This window comes from Herpailurus yagouaroundi, unplaced genomic scaffold (genome assembly GCF_014898765.1).
Source record: "Herpailurus yagouaroundi ecotype Mexico unplaced genomic scaffold, PumYag 162, whole genome shotgun sequence".
Classification (NCBI taxonomy): domain Eukaryota; kingdom Metazoa; phylum Chordata; class Mammalia; order Carnivora; family Felidae; genus Herpailurus; species Herpailurus yagouaroundi.
The window spans coordinates 26,327,475-26,347,969 of record NW_024412403.1 but is presented as its reverse complement, the minus strand read 5'-3'; the positions used below and the strand labels follow the sequence as shown (position 1 = coordinate 26,347,969).

At 37.7% G+C, this 20,495-nt stretch overlaps 1 protein-coding gene across 3 annotated transcripts in view; it reads right to left on the bottom strand.

Moving 5' to 3' along the window:
* The window catches only part of CUNH21orf91 (chromosome unknown C21orf91 homolog), a 32,233-nt gene extending 13,792 nt beyond the window's left edge, over positions 1-18,441 (bottom strand). Inside the window, exons 1-2 of one of the 3 annotated variants that reach the window (XM_040484150.1) lie at positions 18,335-18,441; positions 17,297-17,429 (exon numbers count right to left, since the gene is read on the bottom strand). In XM_040484150.1, coding sequence (XP_040340084.1) covers positions 17,297-17,423 — 127 coding nt within the window. In that variant the 5' untranslated portion in view covers positions 17,424-17,429; positions 18,335-18,441. Of the gene's footprint in view, positions 1-17,296; positions 17,430-17,780; positions 18,014-18,069; positions 18,294-18,334 lie in introns of those variants that run through there. The other 2 variants (XM_040484149.1, XM_040484151.1) reach the window with 2 other exon arrangements.
* Between the last annotated feature and the right edge of the window lie 2,054 nt (positions 18,442-20,495).

The following is a 20,495-nucleotide window of genomic DNA, read 5'->3' as shown; positions in this document are numbered from 1 at the left end:
TCTTAGTTGCTAAGAAAGGGAGTACAAGTACCTGCATGTTTATGTGCTGTTCATATTAAGAAGTAATCTTGAGCTTCTTTAAAGTGTTAATTGTAAAAATGGGAGGAGAGCTAAACTTTGTTGTGCTAAGAAAGACTAAAAGGATTAAGATGTTACTTCTTTGGGAGGATCCAATCCCATTTCTGATAAAAGGAATAGAGGAAAAGCTCTGTAAATAGACGTAGCACACCCACACCCATACTGCAGACAAGTTTTGTTTAGCCTACAAGTGTATTAAAAGAAGAAAAAAATTATATCTACTTATAGTTTTCAGTTTCTTGGTTTCTCTTAAAAGCCAAATCTGAAGATCTGGCAGCAACTGGCTAGTAGTGAGAAGCAGCTGCCATCTGAAAATAGGGCAAGTTCTCTTTAATCCAAAACAGTCCTTATCATTTCCTTCCTGAGTGTGCAGGATACCTATGACCCAGCAGGCTCTGCGGCCAGGCTGCCAACTAGTGACACGTGTGCTATATACCAAGACTGTGCAGTGATACAGATCTGAATTGCTTTGGTGCAAAAACTGCTTGTCCCAATGATGCTTTGACACCTAACTTGACCAGGCTATTTTGCATCTGATGAGCAAGCAGGAACAGGCAAGCTAGGATTCAACAAGAGTTATTACCACTGTATCTATTGCCCATCACAGCCACTCAGTGGGAGGATGCTCAGATTGTCTATCCTGCCATGGGGCTAAAGGTGGGAAATTAGACCAAAGGCAGGAAGGCAAGGATACATAGTTGGAGCACCCACTTCCTTTCCACACCCATAATAGGCCAGGCTTCTATTTTTATTGGATGCCCAAGTGCTTTAATGACTACTATGCTAACAGTGTCCTATTCCCTCCCACCCCATGCCTTTAGCTAACTCAGGAGCCACTGAAGAGTATGTCATATTCAAGTACTGAACATACTGTTAAAAAGTAATAGGTAATTGCTTATCTCTGCATTTAGCAGATGGAATTGCTGGCAACCACAGTAAGCCAATATACAGATGGGTTCAGCAACCTGCTTTTCTACATTTTGAGAACCAATGCCCTAAGGGAAGATATATCAACAGGTGGTCTTTAGACAGCAGACTGCAGTTTAGAGATGTTTATTCCATTCTCAAGTTACTGTATGTGCTAGGAGAAGGATTAAGCCGTTAAACAGCTTAATCCAGTAAATGAATTATAAGGGCAAATTCCAATAAGCAATGAGTTCTGAGAGACAATGTTAAAAGATAAACCTCAATCTCTAATAATGAAGGAACTGAGGTCTGGTAATGAAAGGAGATCTATAAACTGCAAATGACTTGTCAAAAAGAAAACCTCTCAGTGAATTTTACTTTTTCATTTTAACAGTTGGAAAACTGGGGAAACACACCTACATAACAACTGTTTATTACTAATGGTACAAAAAATAAGTCCACATTCAATTCTATTCCCTAATTTAGCTACCTGTTTTTTTTGTTGTTGTTTGAGAGAGAGCATACACAGGAGCAGAGGAGAGGGGCAGGGGAGAGAGAGAGAGAGAGAGAGAGAGAGAGAGAGAGAGAGAGAGAGAGAGAATGAATCTGAATCCCAACATGGGCTTCTATCTGATGACTCTGGGATCATGACCTGAGTCAAAACCAAAAGTCGGATGCTCAACTGACTGAACCACCCAAGCACTCCTAGCTACCTGTTTTTTAACTAGCAATGTCTAACAGAACATTCTGCGATGATGGACATGGTCTATAACTGTTATCCAATAGTAGCCACTGCCACATGCAGTTATTAAGCATTTGAATGTAGCTGGCATGACCCAGAACTAAAATTTTAACCTTATCTAATTTTAATTAAGGTTAATAACCATACTGTGGTAAGGCTACCAAATTGGACAGGGCAGTCTGTCTGGAAGTAATTAAGCAAAAGTGTACTTGGAACGAGAACATGGATAGAAGCTGTCCATGTTCTTACTAATGGTTTAATATGAGCTACTAAGCTTACAGCAGCCTACAATATAAAAGGCTAAATTTGTTTGTCTAGTACATTAAAATATGTCAAATTTAGACTGTAATTTTTTGGTGGTACAAAAAACATGATACTATAAAAAGTTTTAAGTCAATAATCCAACTGACTCAAGTAAACATCTACTTGTTTCATTTTCCCCAAAAGAGCTCTGAGTATACTGACATTAAAAAATTGTTTTTGTGCATGAAGCTGTATAAAAGACTCCCAAAAAGTTACTCAAATCAGGGGTGCCTGGGTGGCTCAGTCAGTTAAGTGTCCAACTCTTGATTTCAGCTCAGGTCATGATCTCATGGTTCAAGGGATCAAGCCTCACACTGGGCTCTGTGCTGACAGCATGGAGTCTGCTTGGGATTCTCTCTCTTTCTTTCTCTCTCTCTCTCTCCCCCCCGCCCCCACACAGTCTCCCCAGCTTGTGCTCTCTCTCTCTCAAAATAAATAAACTTAAGAAAAAAGTTACTCTAATTAACTGTAGTATGATTGAGCTGTTTTATATGTGGCACAAAGAGACACTAATTTGCAGAAAAAAACAAAAAATCCCAACATTCCTAAAGATACATAAAGTTAAAATGATACATGTTACTTACACAAAAGAGACTGTAAAAAAAAGAAATCCACTTTTATAGTAACACCAGATAAACAGGGAAAATCATAATGACAAAGTAAAATTATAGGTCCAACGCAAGAAATGTGATAGACATATGAATTCTTTACCCTTTATCTCCTGAAACCTTGTCTGCCCAGTAAAGGTTATGAATGATTTATTTTCTTACAAATGAGGGGAAAAAAAATGAAAAGCTGTCCTACAGCTATTTTAAAACCTCAGTTTTGCATTTCAACTTTTTGCATAAATTTGAATCATGGTTCCTGAAACTCTAGTTGCCTATTCCTTAAATAGATGCTAAATGGTAGCATCTAATAGGGATATATTAGCTAGTGAATTTGAAAACATGTATAAGTCACTTACTACTATAGGTAGTAAATGGTAAAAATTCAGGCTGATGGAAAACAATCATTACAATTCACTAACCATTTGATAAGAAAAACTAACATTAAAAAAAATAATTGATAAATCATATTGCATGATGCTAAACATAGAAATATTATGACTGTGTTATAATTGCATCATAGTAATTCTAGAGTAGAAAGAACTAAACAAAGGGGTTGGTGAACTGACATAAAATAAAATTTTCCCATGATGAAACAAATAGTTTTTTGTTTTGTTTTGTTTTGTTTTGTTTTGTTTTTAACTGGAAGATTACATGGTCCTAATTCAGCAGTAATGGAAGCCATTGAAACAAATGATAGGACTACAAATTGGGACAGGACTCTGATCTAAAAGTCTACCTCTGGGAATTTAAACTACAATGAAATGGGAATTTAATCAGACATGCATAAAAAATGTACATATAACAATGTTTTAGTACTGGTAAACTGCTAAACATTTAGCAATGGGATAGTGGTTAAATGAATTAGGGTACAATGGACTGCAACCTTAAAAAAAGTAGAAAATTTTACCTAGCATGAAAAAGATATTCCTAACATATTAAATGAAAAGGCTGATTATTAAATGCTATATATAGCTTGATTTCATTTTTAAACACAATTTACTACATATGTGTGCATGCACATACACATACATAGTCTACTACAGAAAACAATTTAGAAGAACACACCAAAAATATCAAGAGATTGTTGGTAGATGAGTGGCATTATGAATCTTAATATTCTTATTATTTCCTATATTTTGATTTTTCTGTAATAGGCATTATTTGCTTTTTCAGTGAAAAACATTTTTAAAAATGTCTAGGAATAAATACATTTTGGTTTGGGAAAGAACACTGCATTCCTTAGTCTAAGACAAATTATGCTTTTAGTATTGGACTGTATGTTCTATTGAACTAAGTGAAAGAAAAAAGATGGAGATACTGATAATGGTAAAAGACACACATACCTAAGATTCTTAATTTTTTCAAGACTGTGAGAATTTTCTTAGGCGAACAATGTATCTAGCAAGGAAAAGTATTTTCCTTCAAATGAAAGCAGTTCCTCTTCTCCAAAGAAAAATGTTGTCGTTTTATCTGGCAATCCTCAGTGATGACCCAAGGACCCAAAGAGAGTAAGGGAAAAAGACACTGATAAGTGAAGACAGTTCATACTGTTGATTAAAAAAACAAAGAACGTATGGTGAAAGGATTTGCTGAGCAGCTGCTACAAAACAGAAATGAAAGCTAGAGCAGAAAAACCTAATGAAACCAAATCATAGAAAGGTAAAATCAGGTAAATTCAAACCTCCTCAATGTACAATAAAACATTAAATTATTTTTGTCAATGGAGAAGATGTTCAATATACAAGCAGTATTTCATCTTTTCAGATCCTTCTAATATTTGAATTTAAATACTAACATTTGTTTCATATACTATATTTACCACAAGGCTCCTCTATACTCATCATTTGATGTGACCCTCACACTGCTCCTTGAACACATGCATTGATGTTGTTTATCATCGCCTTTATTTAATACATGTACTCTAAAAGTTGAGCAGTTGCATACTAGGAGGAAGGAGAAGGAAATGGCATTTAAGACAGAGGAAACTTAGAAAGACATGGAAGTGAGAAAGAAGTGGAGGGAATGAACCAGAGTGAGAAAGACAGAGATAGAGTTGGCACACAGACTGGCTTGTAGAGTGCCTTTGGAAGAGTAATGAAAGATGAAGGTGGCCAGTTGAACAGACATAACCCAGCCATGACATGTTTTATGTGTTGTGTTAGGAAGCTAATAATCTGAGTAAAATAGCAAGGAGTCAATGGATAGTTAGTTCTATGACAGTGAATGGCATGATCAGATCTTTAAAGTAAAAGACCTTTCTGGTGATACTGAGAAAGAACTGGGGAGGTAGGGTAGCGGTGGGGATAAAAAGATTAAATCTATGAAGCTAATTAAGTAGTCTTGGAGTAATATTGGTAAGGAGGAAAAAGGGCCTGGACAAAAGTATAGCAGTGGGAATGAAAAGTAGGAAACAAATGGGAGAGAATCAATAGGACTCAGGGACAGAGTGCAAAGAGAGGGCGGGTGGAAGCCGTCGGGTAACAGACAGGACCTGCTGCTAGGCCATAGGCCAACTTGCCTTTATATATTGGAAAGTCATCCCTACCAGGGTACACAGCTTGAACAGCAGAGCCTAGATCAGATTCTGGGCTACATTATCATTGTACCTACACAACTCTACATGGAAAGTCCTGAAGAACCAGGAACCATTCATTCACTAATGGCAGTTTTTCAAAGTTTGGTCCTGAGGTCATTTGCAGAATAGTTAGCTGGGACTCTTGTTAAAATGCAAATTTCAAGATCAACTCTAGACCTATGAAATCAAAATCTCTGCATGTGGATCTCAGAGTTCCATTTGAACCAAAGATGAATGAAATATAAAATGCATGTGTATATGGAAATAGAGATCCATTTAGTTCTGAGAAACTTAAATTCAAGACAGGTACAAAATATTCAAATGGAAGGCACAAAATATTCAAGACAGTTGAATATACAGGTCTGGCACTCAGAAGAAAGATTTGGTTTGGCCTGGCAATGTGTCTGTGGTATAGTACAGAGGTATAGCTAAAGACATGTCAATGAAAGAAGTAGATGAGTGCAATAAAAGAAGGACAGAATTCAATGAAACACTAGTATTTTAGGGACTTGTACCTGGCAATGAACCCGAGAAGACAGAAAAGTGGGCAGAAATAAGAGGACACAGCTCTTTTCTCACAGAACCCATGGAGTCAGGTGTTTCAAAAGAAAATGTTAAATGTCAGATTTTGATAATGGCACGAACATGAGACTATTTACTGCATTGACTATAAGGAGGTCACTAGTGAGAGTAAAGGAGGATGGCAAATTGTAAGGGCACTGAAGGATAGGATGGGAGGACTGAGTAGACCCTGAATGAACACGGCTCTTCCAAGAACTATGGTTTCAGGGAAAGAAATCATATGGTTTATGATTTTTTCTTTTAAGTATGGGAGACATGAGCATTTCTGCCACTCTAACCATCTTTTTGGTCAATCTGCCAGGATACAGAGATAGTAACTGTAGGTAGGCAAGATGATGAGTAAGCAGAAGTTACAACAAATGGAGGAGAGAGTAAATAAATGAATTAAGAAGAGTGGGTGGTAGAAAAGACAGTCTGTAAAAAGCATGATATTTTTCTACATCTAGTCCTAACTGGATATAGAATTGTGAGATTTTAGTTTCTTTCTCAAGATACTTGCGGCTGGTATTTACCAGACACATTTAGTTAATACACTGGTAACCTAAAACTGAGTTTTTGGGAGAACTTTCTGTTACAGTATGTAGGAATTATATTTTTTCTATACTGTTATATTTAATCTATATGTATTTATTCTACTTCGTAGCAGAAATACAATCAAAATGTTGCTTGGCACGGAGTTGAAAACTGATTGTTAATATCCTGAAAATACTCTGAATAAGCCAAAGTAACATAATCAAGATTATAAAGAATATTTTTTTTTTTAAATTTTTTTTTCAACGTTTATTTATTTTGGGGACAGAGAGAGACAGAGCATGAACGGGGGAGGGGCAGAGAGAGAGGGAGACACAGAATCGGAAACAGGCTCCAGGCTCTGAGCCATCAGCCCAGAGCCCGACGCGGGGCTCGAACTCCCGGACCGCGAGATCGTGACCTGGCTGAAGTCGGACGCTTAACCGACTGCGCCACCCAGGCGCCCCATGAATATTTTAATAATAAACAGAAATGTTATCAGGACAAATATATTAACAAACAGTGTTAGTAAGGAAGTAGAAAGAATACAAAAACTTGAAAATATTTTACATTGTACCCAATACTTAAAGATCTGTAAGTATTTAAAGATAGAAATACAAAAATATGAAGAGTACTTTATGTTAATTTTGAAACACTCCCCAATACCCCTAAACTTTAACATATGGGTTCTGTTTTCAAATCAGACTAGCAATTTTTGTTCACTACATTCATTGTAGATATTATTCCAACAGTTATCCTAAGTTTTAGATATTAAAAATGTCATTTAAGTATATTTGAATAGCACTTTAGAGATTGGAAGGTGCTTTCACTGTCTACTTAATCTCCACGTTATTTCATAAGAAATGAACATTAAGTGTAAATTTCAAGTAAGGTAATACATGGAAAAATATACTAGTGATTTAATCTATACTTCATGAAGGCAAATAATCCCATATCCTCTTCCAACATACTATATAATTAATTTATTCTATTGTCTTTTCCCTCCTCTCATATAAGCTTTATGAGATTTATGTTTGTTTTATTCCATGTCTTATCCTCAGCTACTAGAATAACTTCCAGCACAGAGTGGTTGCTTAGTTAATATTTACTGAATAATTGTGCTTAAAAATTGCTATGGACCCAACCACACAGCTTTAATTATGAGATTTAGATTTTAATGGGTACACACAAATTATTCTGCTTTACTGGTATACAATTGAGACAGGAATGGCAAAAAATTACCAGAGATACGCTAGTTTAAAATTATTTGTAAACAAACAGGCAAGTTTCCCTTATTACAAACTATAAATCCAAGGCTGTGTTTAATGGGTTTATTCCCCTTATCAAAATCGTAATGGAGCATATGGTGTGCCAAATTGGATTAGCATAATTTAAATCCACTCTAATTAGAACTATAGTTACCACATTTTGATAAGTTTTCAGTGTTAGCCTCTTTGATTTTAATCACTTATACATTTTTCATGTATTACTATATTTGAAATTCACAATGTTAACTTCCTATATAATGTGGAGATTAAGGTGCTGTAAAAGCACCTTTCACTTTCTAAAGTACTATGCAAATATAAAGGTATGAGGTCTTTATTTTCAGTAATAAACACTGGAAAATTTAAGTTTTTTTTAAGCAGAATATCAGCAGAGGTGCTGTATTTCTGAATATGTTCTAAGTATTTCTAAAATCTTCTATTGATGTAGTTAAGTTCAATGCTCATTACCTTCTAAACTCAGAAACTAGAAAACTCATCTCATAAACTACCTATTTTTCTCTTTCTGAAAGTGCCCCAGGCACTTATAGAGGCCGATGAGCAAAAGGACCATGGTGTGCAATTTCCAGGAATGGTGCTAACATTTTCACTTGTGTTTGCACTGACTGCATCCATTTACTCAGATCCCTATTCCCTCTTGAAAGACTGATAATCAGGGTAAGCCTGCATTACCCAGATGGTTGGGAGGACAGAGAACAGTGTTAGAACCACTGCCTCATTACCAGTCGACACCTGCATGATTCTCTAGCAAATGTCAGTCTACAGCTCAATAAGCTTATCCTTTCTGGGCAGGAGCGGCAAGATAGTCACAGGTGTGTTCCCTTCACTCTGATCGTTACCAGCCCAATCCAAGGGTTCTAAAAATTGTATTTTCTTGACAGATTGTTGAGATTACAACATATTGAGATTACAATCCATGTGGAGACTGCATCATCCTACTCTCTTAAGTCATCAGAAATGTATATTTTCAGATATTCCACTGAACATGTATTAATATCATGGGGAGAAATAATTTTAAAAAATTTTATGTCTCCTGAGACCCAGATTTTGTTCCTTGCCTCAATATTCACATTTGTATAATTCACCTCTGACTTTGCCTAACTTAATACCTCCTAAATTTTAATAGTTCATGTAATTTTCTTTGGAAGCAGAAATGATTTAGGCACTTGGTTTTTTGGAATCAGAGACCTTGGGTTTGAACTTGTAAGCTGTGCAATTTTGGACCAGTTACCTAGCCTGTCTGCTCACTTTCCTTATTCATCAACTTGGGATAACAATAAAAACAACGCATGTAAAGTGTACAATACTCAACAAACAATACCTATTATTTAAATAAGTCTCTTATCTGAAAGTGTAAGTCCCTTAAGTATTTACTGACAGTTGAACTAGCTTCTTCCTAACTTGAGAGTGATAGTTCACTTCTTCCAGAGAACAGAGAAACCTATCTTTGTCTTCTTTCTTCACAGGACATTATTTTGCATGTGATAGAAAAATTACCCTTTTATTTCTGGGTAGCTGATTTCTCTTTATCAACTTTTCAGTAACAGTTTTAAATTATTTTAAGTCACATAAATCATATCCATTTACTAAGAATAGATAATTTTGACCTACATATTAAAATATTTTCAATCTAGATTTAATTTATTTCCATATCTCATAAAATATTTTTCATCTTTGTCAACACAATGGGATGAAAGAATTATGAAGCTGAACCAGAATGCCATATTTTTAACATTCTGACAAATCCTTTTTATTTATAATTATGATGTTCTTATTACTAAGATATTCTGGGTTGTATATTCTGCTTCCTTGTTTTCAACTTTAAATCACTGATTTAACGAATATATTTTTATCACTGATTTAAAGAGGACTCAGGGTCATCAAATGCCTAGGGGTCATCATTATGAGCACACAACACTATGTTGGGGTGTCCAGAAAAAGAGAAATGCAATGCGTAAAATGAATCTAGAAACTCCCATTCTTGACACAGCCCTGTTAAAACTTCTTGCTCTGTAATTGGGGAAAAATACTTATGTCTGTTTTTTACCCTGACTGAAAAAGAACCAATTATCACTATTAGTATTATTGGCTACATCTTATTTTTTTAAATATGGTACAAAGTTCTATTAGTTAAGATTCATAAAACTTCTAGTAGACTCCAAAAAGATCTCATGAAATTCTCTAAAAGGGCAGAAAAATAGTAGAAAAGTTTCAGTGTGAGCAAGTTTAAAGGAAAAATAATGTAAAGAGAAACAGTACTCTAAAGTCTCCTTTAGATTGATGCAGTCTTCAGTCAAATATTTATTCATTTCTCTTTGCCAGTCCTGTGCTACTGCTGATTATGTACTAGCAAACAAAACATACTCTAAAATAAATCCATGTCCTTACAGAATTACAAATGGGGGTGGGGAGGGAAGCACATTAAACAAACACACAAGCAAAGAACTACAGTAAACAATTATAACAAGTGCCATGAAAAAAAAGGGTGCTATGAGGAAAAGAATATTGGGGAGAGTAGTGGTGGTGGGGAGGGGCTGGGGGGAGGAGAATTAAAAGGCAGGGAGGGATCCTTTGAGAAGTAACTTTCTAAGAATTAAGAAACAGGCAGGCTCTCTCTGTGGAGCTAACCTGCACAGATTTTAGTTAGGCATCTAAGTCTTTACCTTCTCCACCCTTGACTTCCAACTCTGATATTTTTGGTTTCAGGGATAGAAGGGGAATTTACTTATTTATTCATTCACTCACTCTGAAAAGAGATATGGCTAGGGTAGGAATAACAGCTTAAAGCTTTAGACATGTAACTTGGAAGTACTTATTGGTTACATAGGTGAAGACGTCTAAGAATTAGTTACATATATTGATGTATAGCTGGGGGTGGGGGTGAAGGGAAGGAGGAGGAGGCAAGGGGTTGTTTTGTTAGTTTTCATCATATAAAAGGTTATGAAAGCCCAGAGTGAGGATGAAAAGCCTAGGACAGAGGAGGCCAACATTAAATTTTTCTTTTTTAAAGAAACCTATACAGATTATCAGGACCACTCAAAAACATTAAGAAAACCAGTGAGTGAATGAGTGAATGGCATCATTATAGAGGTGCTGGTCTACAATTTAAGCTGTTAAAATATGACAAAGGAAACAGAAATGTCCATTTCACACAGTGGTACATCAGCTCTGATATGAGACACCTGATTGGAATCCCTTCTGTGTCGTTTACTGCCTATGTGACTTTAGGCAAGTTTACTTGACCCCAGAGCCTTTATTTCGCCACATATATATTGGGAATATTACCACTTACTTCTTAGTCCTGACGGGAGAGCTCTGTTAGCTCTAATAAATGCTTGGTTATGCTTAAAAATCAGTAGGCAAAGTCAGGCTTTCTAACCTTTCTAGTCATTTCTACAGGTATTTTAACTATACACTGTATCACTAAAGAAGAGAAAATAAATCTTAATCATTTCCTACTTAAAACTCAGATAGGCATATGCCTCCAGCTGAATTGACAGGATCATAATACACTTAAGCAACTTGCCCAAGTTCTCCTGGTTGGTGAATGGGAATTTGAATTCAGTCTGGCTCTGCAGTGTGTGCCCCAGCTGGAGGTGTTAGGCCTCTGGAGCAGTTTTAGGAACCTGTGCTCCCAATCACTGCTTGCTACTCTGCAGCTTCATCCTCAGCATCAAGAACAAACAAACCTGAGATCCACTGCTTATTTTGCCAAGTGCTCTTCTTGGAACAAATGGCAACTATGGGAGTTCAGCCTTCGGAATGAGATTCTGGCACAATAATTTCAAGGTTAAGAAATACAAATAGGAAATTGCTCTTACTGGTGACATTTGAGAACCAGTATGACACAAAAACTTAGATATCTTGCCAAGAAGACCCAACTAGTTATGTGGCAGGGTCAAATGCAAGGCCAGGTCTGAGTCTAGGACCCACGTGCTTAATCAGCAGAACAGAAGTGAGCAGTGGCAGATGCACCCGGCTGCGGAAAAGCAATCTTCCCTGTAAAAGTATGAGGGAGGTAGAAACCATGTGAGTCTACCATGAACAGAGTCTGGGAGAGAGGAGGGAAAGGTTTTCCCAAGTTCATAATCTCTAAATTGCTTAACCACACAAATTTCTTCCAGACAAAAATTGGGGGACCTCTTTCAGAACAGTAACATCAATCCTTACATGATACATAATGAGATAGGTTACATACTTCAAAACTCTTACAGCTTTCTGGCAACAAGTCCATATGTGATCTGCCTGCATGCCCATCCTCAGAATACAATCCCTCATTCCGCTAAAATCCCTTCCAGTTCTAACTCCAGGACTGGAAGAATCATCAGAGCATTACTTGTTAGTATTAGCTGTAGCTCAAATAGTTTGTCTCCAACATGGAATAACCTTTAATTACTAGGAAGGCCCCTCTCTACCTGATTTTACTTCTTGCCTACTCAATATCCTTTGTCCCATCTTTGTGAAACACTGACGTTATTTGGAGCAGCTTCTCTTAGGGGCAATGAAATGTGTAAGAAACTATTAGCTGGGACTTCACGAAAAACCCCTTTTTAGATGCAAGACTGCTAACATGCATCTTTTGTCAGATGTCCTGCTGTCCTTTCTTTCTTGTCTGAGAACAAGGAAGCAATGGCTGGAGTTCCAGCAGCCACTTTGGCTCATGAGATGACCTTGAAGATAGTTACGTATGTGGTAAGGGAAGTGGAATAGAAAAACAGAAGTAGCTTGAGTCCTTCTGATCAGGGAGCTATCATACCAAGTCCAGGTCCAACTTATTTTTATATGGGAGATAGAAATATCCATTCCATTTTATTTCACCATTATTATTTGGATTTCCTGTTATTTGCGGCCAGATCTCATTCCTGATGGATGTATCTTCCCCATCAAAATTTGTGTACGATCTAGGTTTTATTTATTTATTTATTTATTTAATTTTTTTTTTTCAACGTTTATTTATTTTTGGGACAGAGAGAGACAGAGCATGAATGGGGGAGGGGCAGAGAGAGAGGGAGACACAGAATCGGAAACAGGCTCCAGGCTCTGAGCCATCAGCCCAGAGCCCGACGCGGGGCTCGAACTCACAGACCGTGAGATCGTGACCTGGCTGAAGTCGGACGCTTAACCGACTGCGCCACCCAGGCGCCCCCGATCTAGGTTTTAAATTCATCCTAGACTTTAGAATTAGAAAGCTTCACAAAGTTAAAAGGGAGGAAAAGCTGGGAGTAACTAAAAAGAGGCAAACATAATTAGCACAGGGATGATTCTAGAACCTGGCTCCTTATAAATGGGTTGGTAGTTAAGTCACAAGTCTTCATTAGATTCTGTTAGCCTAGATTCAATTATTTTTCTTTTAAAGTATTCTATAATTTAAACTTATCACCAGTTAAAACTACTTTCCACTTTCATCCCTCCCTACTCCTGTCCAAATAATGAGGTGTTACTGTTGCAGCCATTTAAAAAGCATTCAAATTTATTTAAAGTGACATTAAAAGGCAGTTAAAGAATTAACTTTGTGCCTGTATTTCTAAGTATATCAAAGATAGCCAAGTTAAAGTTTAAAAGTCACACTGAGCTTTATATTTACAAGTATTCTCGGGGCACCTGGGTGGCTCTGTTGGTTAAGTGGCCGACTTCGGCTCAGGTCATGATCTCGCAGTCCGTGAGTTTGAGGCCCACATCGGGCTCTGTGCTGACAGCTCAGAGCCTGGAGCCTGCTTCAGATTCTGTGTCTCCCTCTCTCTCGGCCCCTCCCCTGCTCACACTCTTTCTTTCTATCCAAAATAAATAAGCATAAAAAAATTAAAAAAAATAAAAGTATTCTCTTAGTTAATACCAATACATCACATTTGCAGTTATATGAAACAAGAGGCTAATGCCAGATACAGTTAGCTATAAATACAGTTTCCCTATCACAAGAGGTGGATCTTTTTACTTAAGTGGAAAGATGCTAGTGTGTCAGAAGCAGGACAAAGGAAGAGCTATTGGCAGACTTTGAGTAGTAAATGACCAGTCTTGACAACCAAACTGAATCAGGATTTAGGCTCCGAGCTGTCAGCACAGAGCCCAATGCGGGGCTCCAACTCACAAACCGTGAAATCATGGCCTGGGCTGAAGTTGGACGCCTAACCGACTGAGCCACCCAGGCGCCCCCAATCCAGTTTTATAAAAAAGTTTATCTCCACAGAAAAGAGAGGAAGTCAGTTATTAGAGGAAGGTAAGAATGCTCTAAAAATTATTTGCACAGTCTTTTGGCAGAAAATGAAAACTGTATGAAGTAACAGATTGGAGTCCTGGACTTTTGTCCCCTCTAGCTTCATTTCCAACTTTGTTACATTACAGCTGAGTTTTATTATTGGCTCCTGACTATCCTGGGCTATCTTCTTCCCAGCCTCAATAGCTTAGGGAAAGGTAGTAATATGGTCACTAATTGTAAAGATTTTAGTATCATGAACTATGATGCATATTAGAGTATCTGATTATACATGCATAAAAAAGTTTATAGTGTCTTAGAGCCTAGGATAGGCCATGAGTATTAGGAAGTTTATGCATCTGTTTTCTAATCCTAGAAGTAGACAAGTTATTTTAATGTGAATTACAGGTACAAAGAAAAATCAATCTTGCAAGCATTTCAAAACAGTTAAGTCCTCAAAGTACATTTCTTAGGTCCTTGAAGTATACAAGGAAGTATAAAAAATATAGGTACCATTTCCTTTTAATTACTGTGACGTCACAGAAAAAAGGCAATTTAGAGCCATGCTCAGAATACGAAATCTCTCCAAGAAGATTTGACTGTCTTTTGTTATTTCTTTCTTCTTTCGTCTTCATTTATAAATATATGCAGGTACACAGCTTTAAACAACAGGCCATTTGATTGGACCAGTTTTGATTTGATGTAATCAAAAACCCAAAAGATACAAAATTTCTTGTTTACTACAAATGTGTGGACTCAAAATTAGGTAAACTGTTATTATTCTTCAAACTGGTCTCTTGGAGAATATAGAATGCTTTAGAACAAATTTAGCAATTAGTAAACTAAGAAACCAAGTAAGAGCAACATTACCATACTACAAAGACTTACACCAAACTACTGTAGTTAAATGCCATTGTTTTTAAAAGTTCCTCTTATATTCTAATATTTATTGGCTGGTATTGTGCTAACAACTTCATAAGGAAGAGAAAATTTAAAACACTTTAAAAGATTTATTGACAAAGACCAGAATATACCTTGTTATTTTTCAGGTATGCGATTACTTTATTATCACTTTTTTTCATTGAGTTTTAAAGACCTGTATACTGATATGAAAACTGAAATTTTGTGGAATTCAGAGTTCTCATTCCCTTTCCTCCTATAATAATCTTATGACATTAAGTTAAAATGGTTATAATAGACTAGCTTGTCACTGTAGTTAAGTATAAAAATGTATATATTTGGAAGAGCAACATCAGATAAATGGAGAAGAAAATTTAATTCTGAAATAATTTTTCTCCATGAAGTTTAATTCACATCTTAAAATATAAAATCTTCAGTGTATGTAGAGCATAAAATGAAACAGTTCTGATTCAAATTGAGAACTCTTTGTTTTTTAAGTTACACATCACTATTATTTCAACATGACTTATGTTATGCTTATGTATTAAAATAGATGTTATCAGAGATGAAATATTTACAAAGGTGGTACCTGAAGAATATTTGTATGTTCTCTATATAATGACAGAAAACAAGTTGAAAGGCATATTTTTGAAAGGCTAGAAAAGCAATTATGGAAGTTTAGGTTTCTGTGGAAAAATTCTATCACAGCATGAACATCACTAATGATGATTTATTAGGAAGCACTGGTTAGGAAATGTTGGCTGACTGAATAGCAAGGATAGCTAATTAAGATTCAGGAAAATGGGTTTCCGATATTAAAATAACTATTGACAAAAGATCAATGGACTTAAATATATACTGGAAGGAGATCACCAGGCTTCAAACCCCAGCATGTCAATTACTGCTGTGTGACTTCAAAGTGCCTTTCTTGAAGGTCTCAATGGTTAGGTCCCATTACCTTTAAAATGGATAACAGAAGCCATCCCAGAGCTATTTTGAGTTCATTCAATACGATAATCCACGTAAGGTGCTTACTACAGTGCCTGGCACCTAATGACAGTTTGCCATCACCACTGCAACCTTGAACAGTTCTATTATTTGACCCTCAGTTTCCTTCAATTAAAATACAGGTTTGGGCTGGATCATTTCTAATGCCTTTGCCCATTCAAAATTAAAATCTACAATGTAGAAGAATATATAGGGCCAACTCTATTTCCAAAGAACATAAATTTAGATCTGTCACCTTGGCATAATTAAGGACATGGTAATTTAAATGCTATAGAGGAATCATATTTTTAAGTCAGTCCTTTCAAATTAGTTATAATTACTACACTTATTAAGGCCCAAGTTATATGTATTCTATTTATTCCCAAGAAATCCATGATCTTCCATCAACTATCATGCTCAGGAACTACAATTCTTCCAGAAGGTAAAATGGCAAAACTAATATAACCAATACGATCGTAAGGGGAAGATGAATGTCATGCAATTTATTATGATTTTAGTGTCTACTTATGATTATAATTTTGGCTTGTTACTACAGAATAGCTAAATATATTAATTTGGTGCCTACAACAATATCTGAAAAGTCCTAACAGGAATCTCAAAAGGAAACTGAAAACAGTAACAACAAATACATTAGGATTAACTATAAGAACATTTCACATCTCTAGTTACTTAACAGAAAAAGTAAAGGTAATGAAATTTTTCAAATATACAATCCAGGAAAAAAAAAATTAAATACTGTTTTGAAACTGCCCCAAATCTAAAAGTCTAACAAAATCTCTGTACTGATATGTTACAATTCAAAATTCAAATGACACATAAACTTTTTAATCACAAGAATATTAAGATTCGTTTTAGTTTGAGTCATAAATATTTTTTTTAAAAAATCTGAGTTTTATCATAATATCAAGATTAAAGAAACATATCCCACATGTTTCTTGGGGGCAAACTACTAATGTCCATACACATATTAACTGTACACGAATCCAAACAAATAGTACATTTAAAACAGACTTTTTTTTAATAGTTGGAGAACTCTTTCATATACTTTCAAAATCACTATTAAGAAATGTAAAAAACCTTTTTAGTTTTTAAAAAATATTAAAGGTGTGTGTGATCACCTTTTAGAAATTATCTAAAAATTTAAAAATGTTTTTCCAGATAAGATATGACTGGGGAAAAGAGTTCTCGTTCACCTCAGTCAGGTACCAGCATGAAAGGCCAAAGGAATTAAATTACATTTTCTCATCCATGTAAATGTTTGGTTATGTTCATTCTTAATATACAACGAACAAAAGCATCCACCTGACAACTTAATAGGGTCTCAAACCAGAAAACACGTTTCCTACTCAATGCTCATACCTTGTTTTTATATTAGCAAAAATGGGGTTAGTACCCTGGGAATTAAAAAAAGGAAAAGATTTATCTTAAATTCACAGCTGTGAGAACTTCGGCCTCCCTTCCATCAATTTTTATCTTCCACAGATCTTCACACATCATAATTGGCACCAGTGCCAATCATTCAAGAAATTTTAGTTTTACCTTATTGTTAGTTCAGCAAAAGTAGTTGTGTAAAGTTCATGCCATTAAAATGAATCTACACTGTATCCTTACCCTCAATATTTAGCTCAAAACAAACGTGGCAGAAGGAGAGTGTTTCTTTGTCTGTTCCCAGTTTACAAACACTGCAAATGTTGTCATCATTCAAATCAATGTTTACAAACTGCTCCTCTTCGTTCATAGTGCCCCTGTTAAGAAACAGAAAGGGTAGGTTATGCAATTTCAAGAACTTGACGGTATGGCAATAACAGGAACTTCTAGGGGAAGGATGCTGTTTATCTAATGTCACAGCCCCATCAAACAAGCATCGCCATGCTTGTACTTGAGTATCACGCTTTTATCGCGTAAAGTCACAAAGCTAGTAAAACTTAAAGCCTTGCCATAGGCGTCACTAAGCCTGAGCGCCTTTTTTGATCTCGTACTTCATTTGGTTGAGGAGGTGAGCTGAAGGAAAGCGGTTTGCGGGTGTTCTGCTCTGCCCCATCCCCGGCCCTGGCACTGAATGCTTAGCAGCGCTGCCAGGGGTCTTTCAACCTACTTCACACTGTTAAATTCAGGAAAAACGATCTCTTCGGGACACTGTTTTGCTAACTTCATTGATGGGTTTCGCTAACTCGATGTAGCGAGGCTTCCTATCAGAGATACGCGGAAGAAAAACACACGTGCCAGCGCGAACACCCGAAAAGGGCGTCCCGGCAGCGTCCAAAGGACCCGCACCGAAGGCCGGGCAGCGTCTCCACCGCACGGGTCGGACACGGCCGGAGCCGGGGTGTCCAAGCCGAGCTCGTAGGAGTCTTGGGGACCCCTCGCCCTGGACTTCTTCCCACCCAAGAAGGCGTCCAAGTGCCAAGGCAGCCGGACAGCCCGGGACTCAACGCCTCGGGGAGCCAGGCCCCCACTCCACATACGGCGTTGGGGGGGCGCGCCCGTCCCTCACGAAGCCGCGGACCCGAGTCCGACTCTCTGTCCATCCAGGCGCCCCGCGATGAGCAGTGCGAAAGGCCGCGGGGCTCGGAGCGCGAAGGCGGCGGAACCGCGGGATCGCGGGGCCGAGGGGCTTGCGGGTCTGGGACCGGGACGCGAGGTCTTTACCGTCGGCTCCGCGCGCCGCAGCAGCCGTTCCGCACGGCTCGGGCTCCTCCACTATTGTTTCCGGCCGCAGCGGAGGCGGCCGCAGCAGAGGAGGCAGCGGCGCGCCCGGCCCCGCCCCCTCCCGCCGGTGCCATCCCGCGGAGGCTGGCAGGGGGACGCGCCGCGGGGGACGCGGCCGAGAGCAAAGCTGCGCGCTGGCCAGGCGGCTGCGGGCCCTGCTTTTCTCCGCTTGCTCCGACGCCGCGTTCTTGGCTAGGATTTTCTCGTGATTCCGAGTCTCTTGGCCCACATCTCTTACGGTTCTCTGGAACGTGGCTGCTGATACACCCCCCTCCTCGAGGCAAGTAGATACCGGAGTCCGTTACCACCTCCCCCTTCAGCGTAGTGGAAACTACTGCCCTCGGGCGGGGGCCGCAGGGGGCGGGGGCAGAAAAGTGACGAATGGATCGGAGAAGGGGACAGAAATGCGTGGGTAGGATTTTGTTTGAAATCACTAGACTGAAAAAGTAGTATCACTGAACGTCGAGTTAGGTTCCAGTTGAAACATTTAATAAGGGAGAAGTTCAGATTTCAGGTTTCATCCTTTAGGGATAATGTTAAATACAGAAGCTTACTTTTTAAATGGGGCTTCCCTTCCGTATAATATGGTCTATTCCTTGCACGCCCACGGGATAATCCCAGAGCCCCGCCTCATATTTTTAGGTCCCTCCCTGTTCTCAAACTGTGTGGTACTTGAAATCTTCTGCCTACTTTGCTTGACATTTTAAGTCATTATTTTTTTAAGGTTGTACTTCGTGCTATACTTTCGCTTACATTTTCTGTTGTAATCTTCACAACAGTTTAGGAGAAACCGGAACTATTCTCTCATTTCATAGCTATGAATGACTAACTCAGATTATAGTTGGTTAGAAGCAGAACTGGGACTTGGACCCAGGGCTGCCTATGTAAAATCACTGTTATTTTCCACAGCATCATAAGCACCTGCACTGGTTACATTCACAGACAGGAAGCGGGCTGGGTTGTCAGTCTGCATGTAAAGGATGATAGGAATGGATTCCATAGATCTGCGAAACTTCTAGACCAAATTGGCACTGGATACAAACCATCGATGCCTCAGTAATGTTATTTGTGTTCTTGCTGCGTAAAGTGTAGTGGATGAACCAGCAGCATCAGAATCACCTGGTGTTTTGTTAGAAATGTAGAATCTCAGATCTTACCCAAGATTTCCTGAATCAGAACCGGCATTTTAACAAGACCTTTAGGTGATTCCTATGGACATTAAAGAAACATTTGAAATAGAAGTTTGAGAAGCATTAACTGAAATAGAATAGTCTGTGCCTTTTCTATTTGAATTTTTCAGTCTAGGTAAGTATAACCAAAATGTCTTGCATCATGGATTCTACACATCTTTTCAATAAAGGTGTTTTCTAAAATCACACTTCTTGCAGTGAAACAAGTTCTTTTCATTTCTCAGAATTATCTTACTTCCTGTGGCATTTTACCCTGTTAATTCTCCTTAAAACTCCTGACCCTTCTTGTTGTTGTTTAAGTCAAGAAATCCAGGCCTAATTTACAGAAATAAAATTTTCCTATTTTAAAAATAGTCAGTGAATTTCTACAAATGTACACACTGTGTAACCACCACGCCAATCAATTTATTGAACCTTTCCACAACCCCCAAATTCCCTTATGTCTCTCCCAAGTCAACCTCCCCCCACATCTGATTTAATTTATATCCTTAAAGGCAAGTTTTGCCTTTTCTAGAACTTCACATACATGGAGTTAAATGGTATGTATTCTTTTGTGATTGGCTACTTTCATGCAGCATGTTTTTGCAATTTATGATGAGCTTTGTAGTAGTTTCTTTTTACTACTGAGTAATATTGCACAATTTGTTATCCCTGTGAGTTGTTTCTAGTTTTGGAACTATTATTATAAAGCTATTATGAATATTCATTTAAAAGTCTTTTTGTTGGCACAAAAACAGACACATAGACCAATGGAATAGAATAGAAACCCCAGAACTAGACCCACAAACGTATGGCCAACTAATCTTTGACAAAGCAGGAAAGAACATCCAATGGAAAAAAGACAGTCTCTTTAACAAATGGTGCTGGGAGAACTGGACAGCAACATGCAGAAGGTTGAAACTAGACCACTT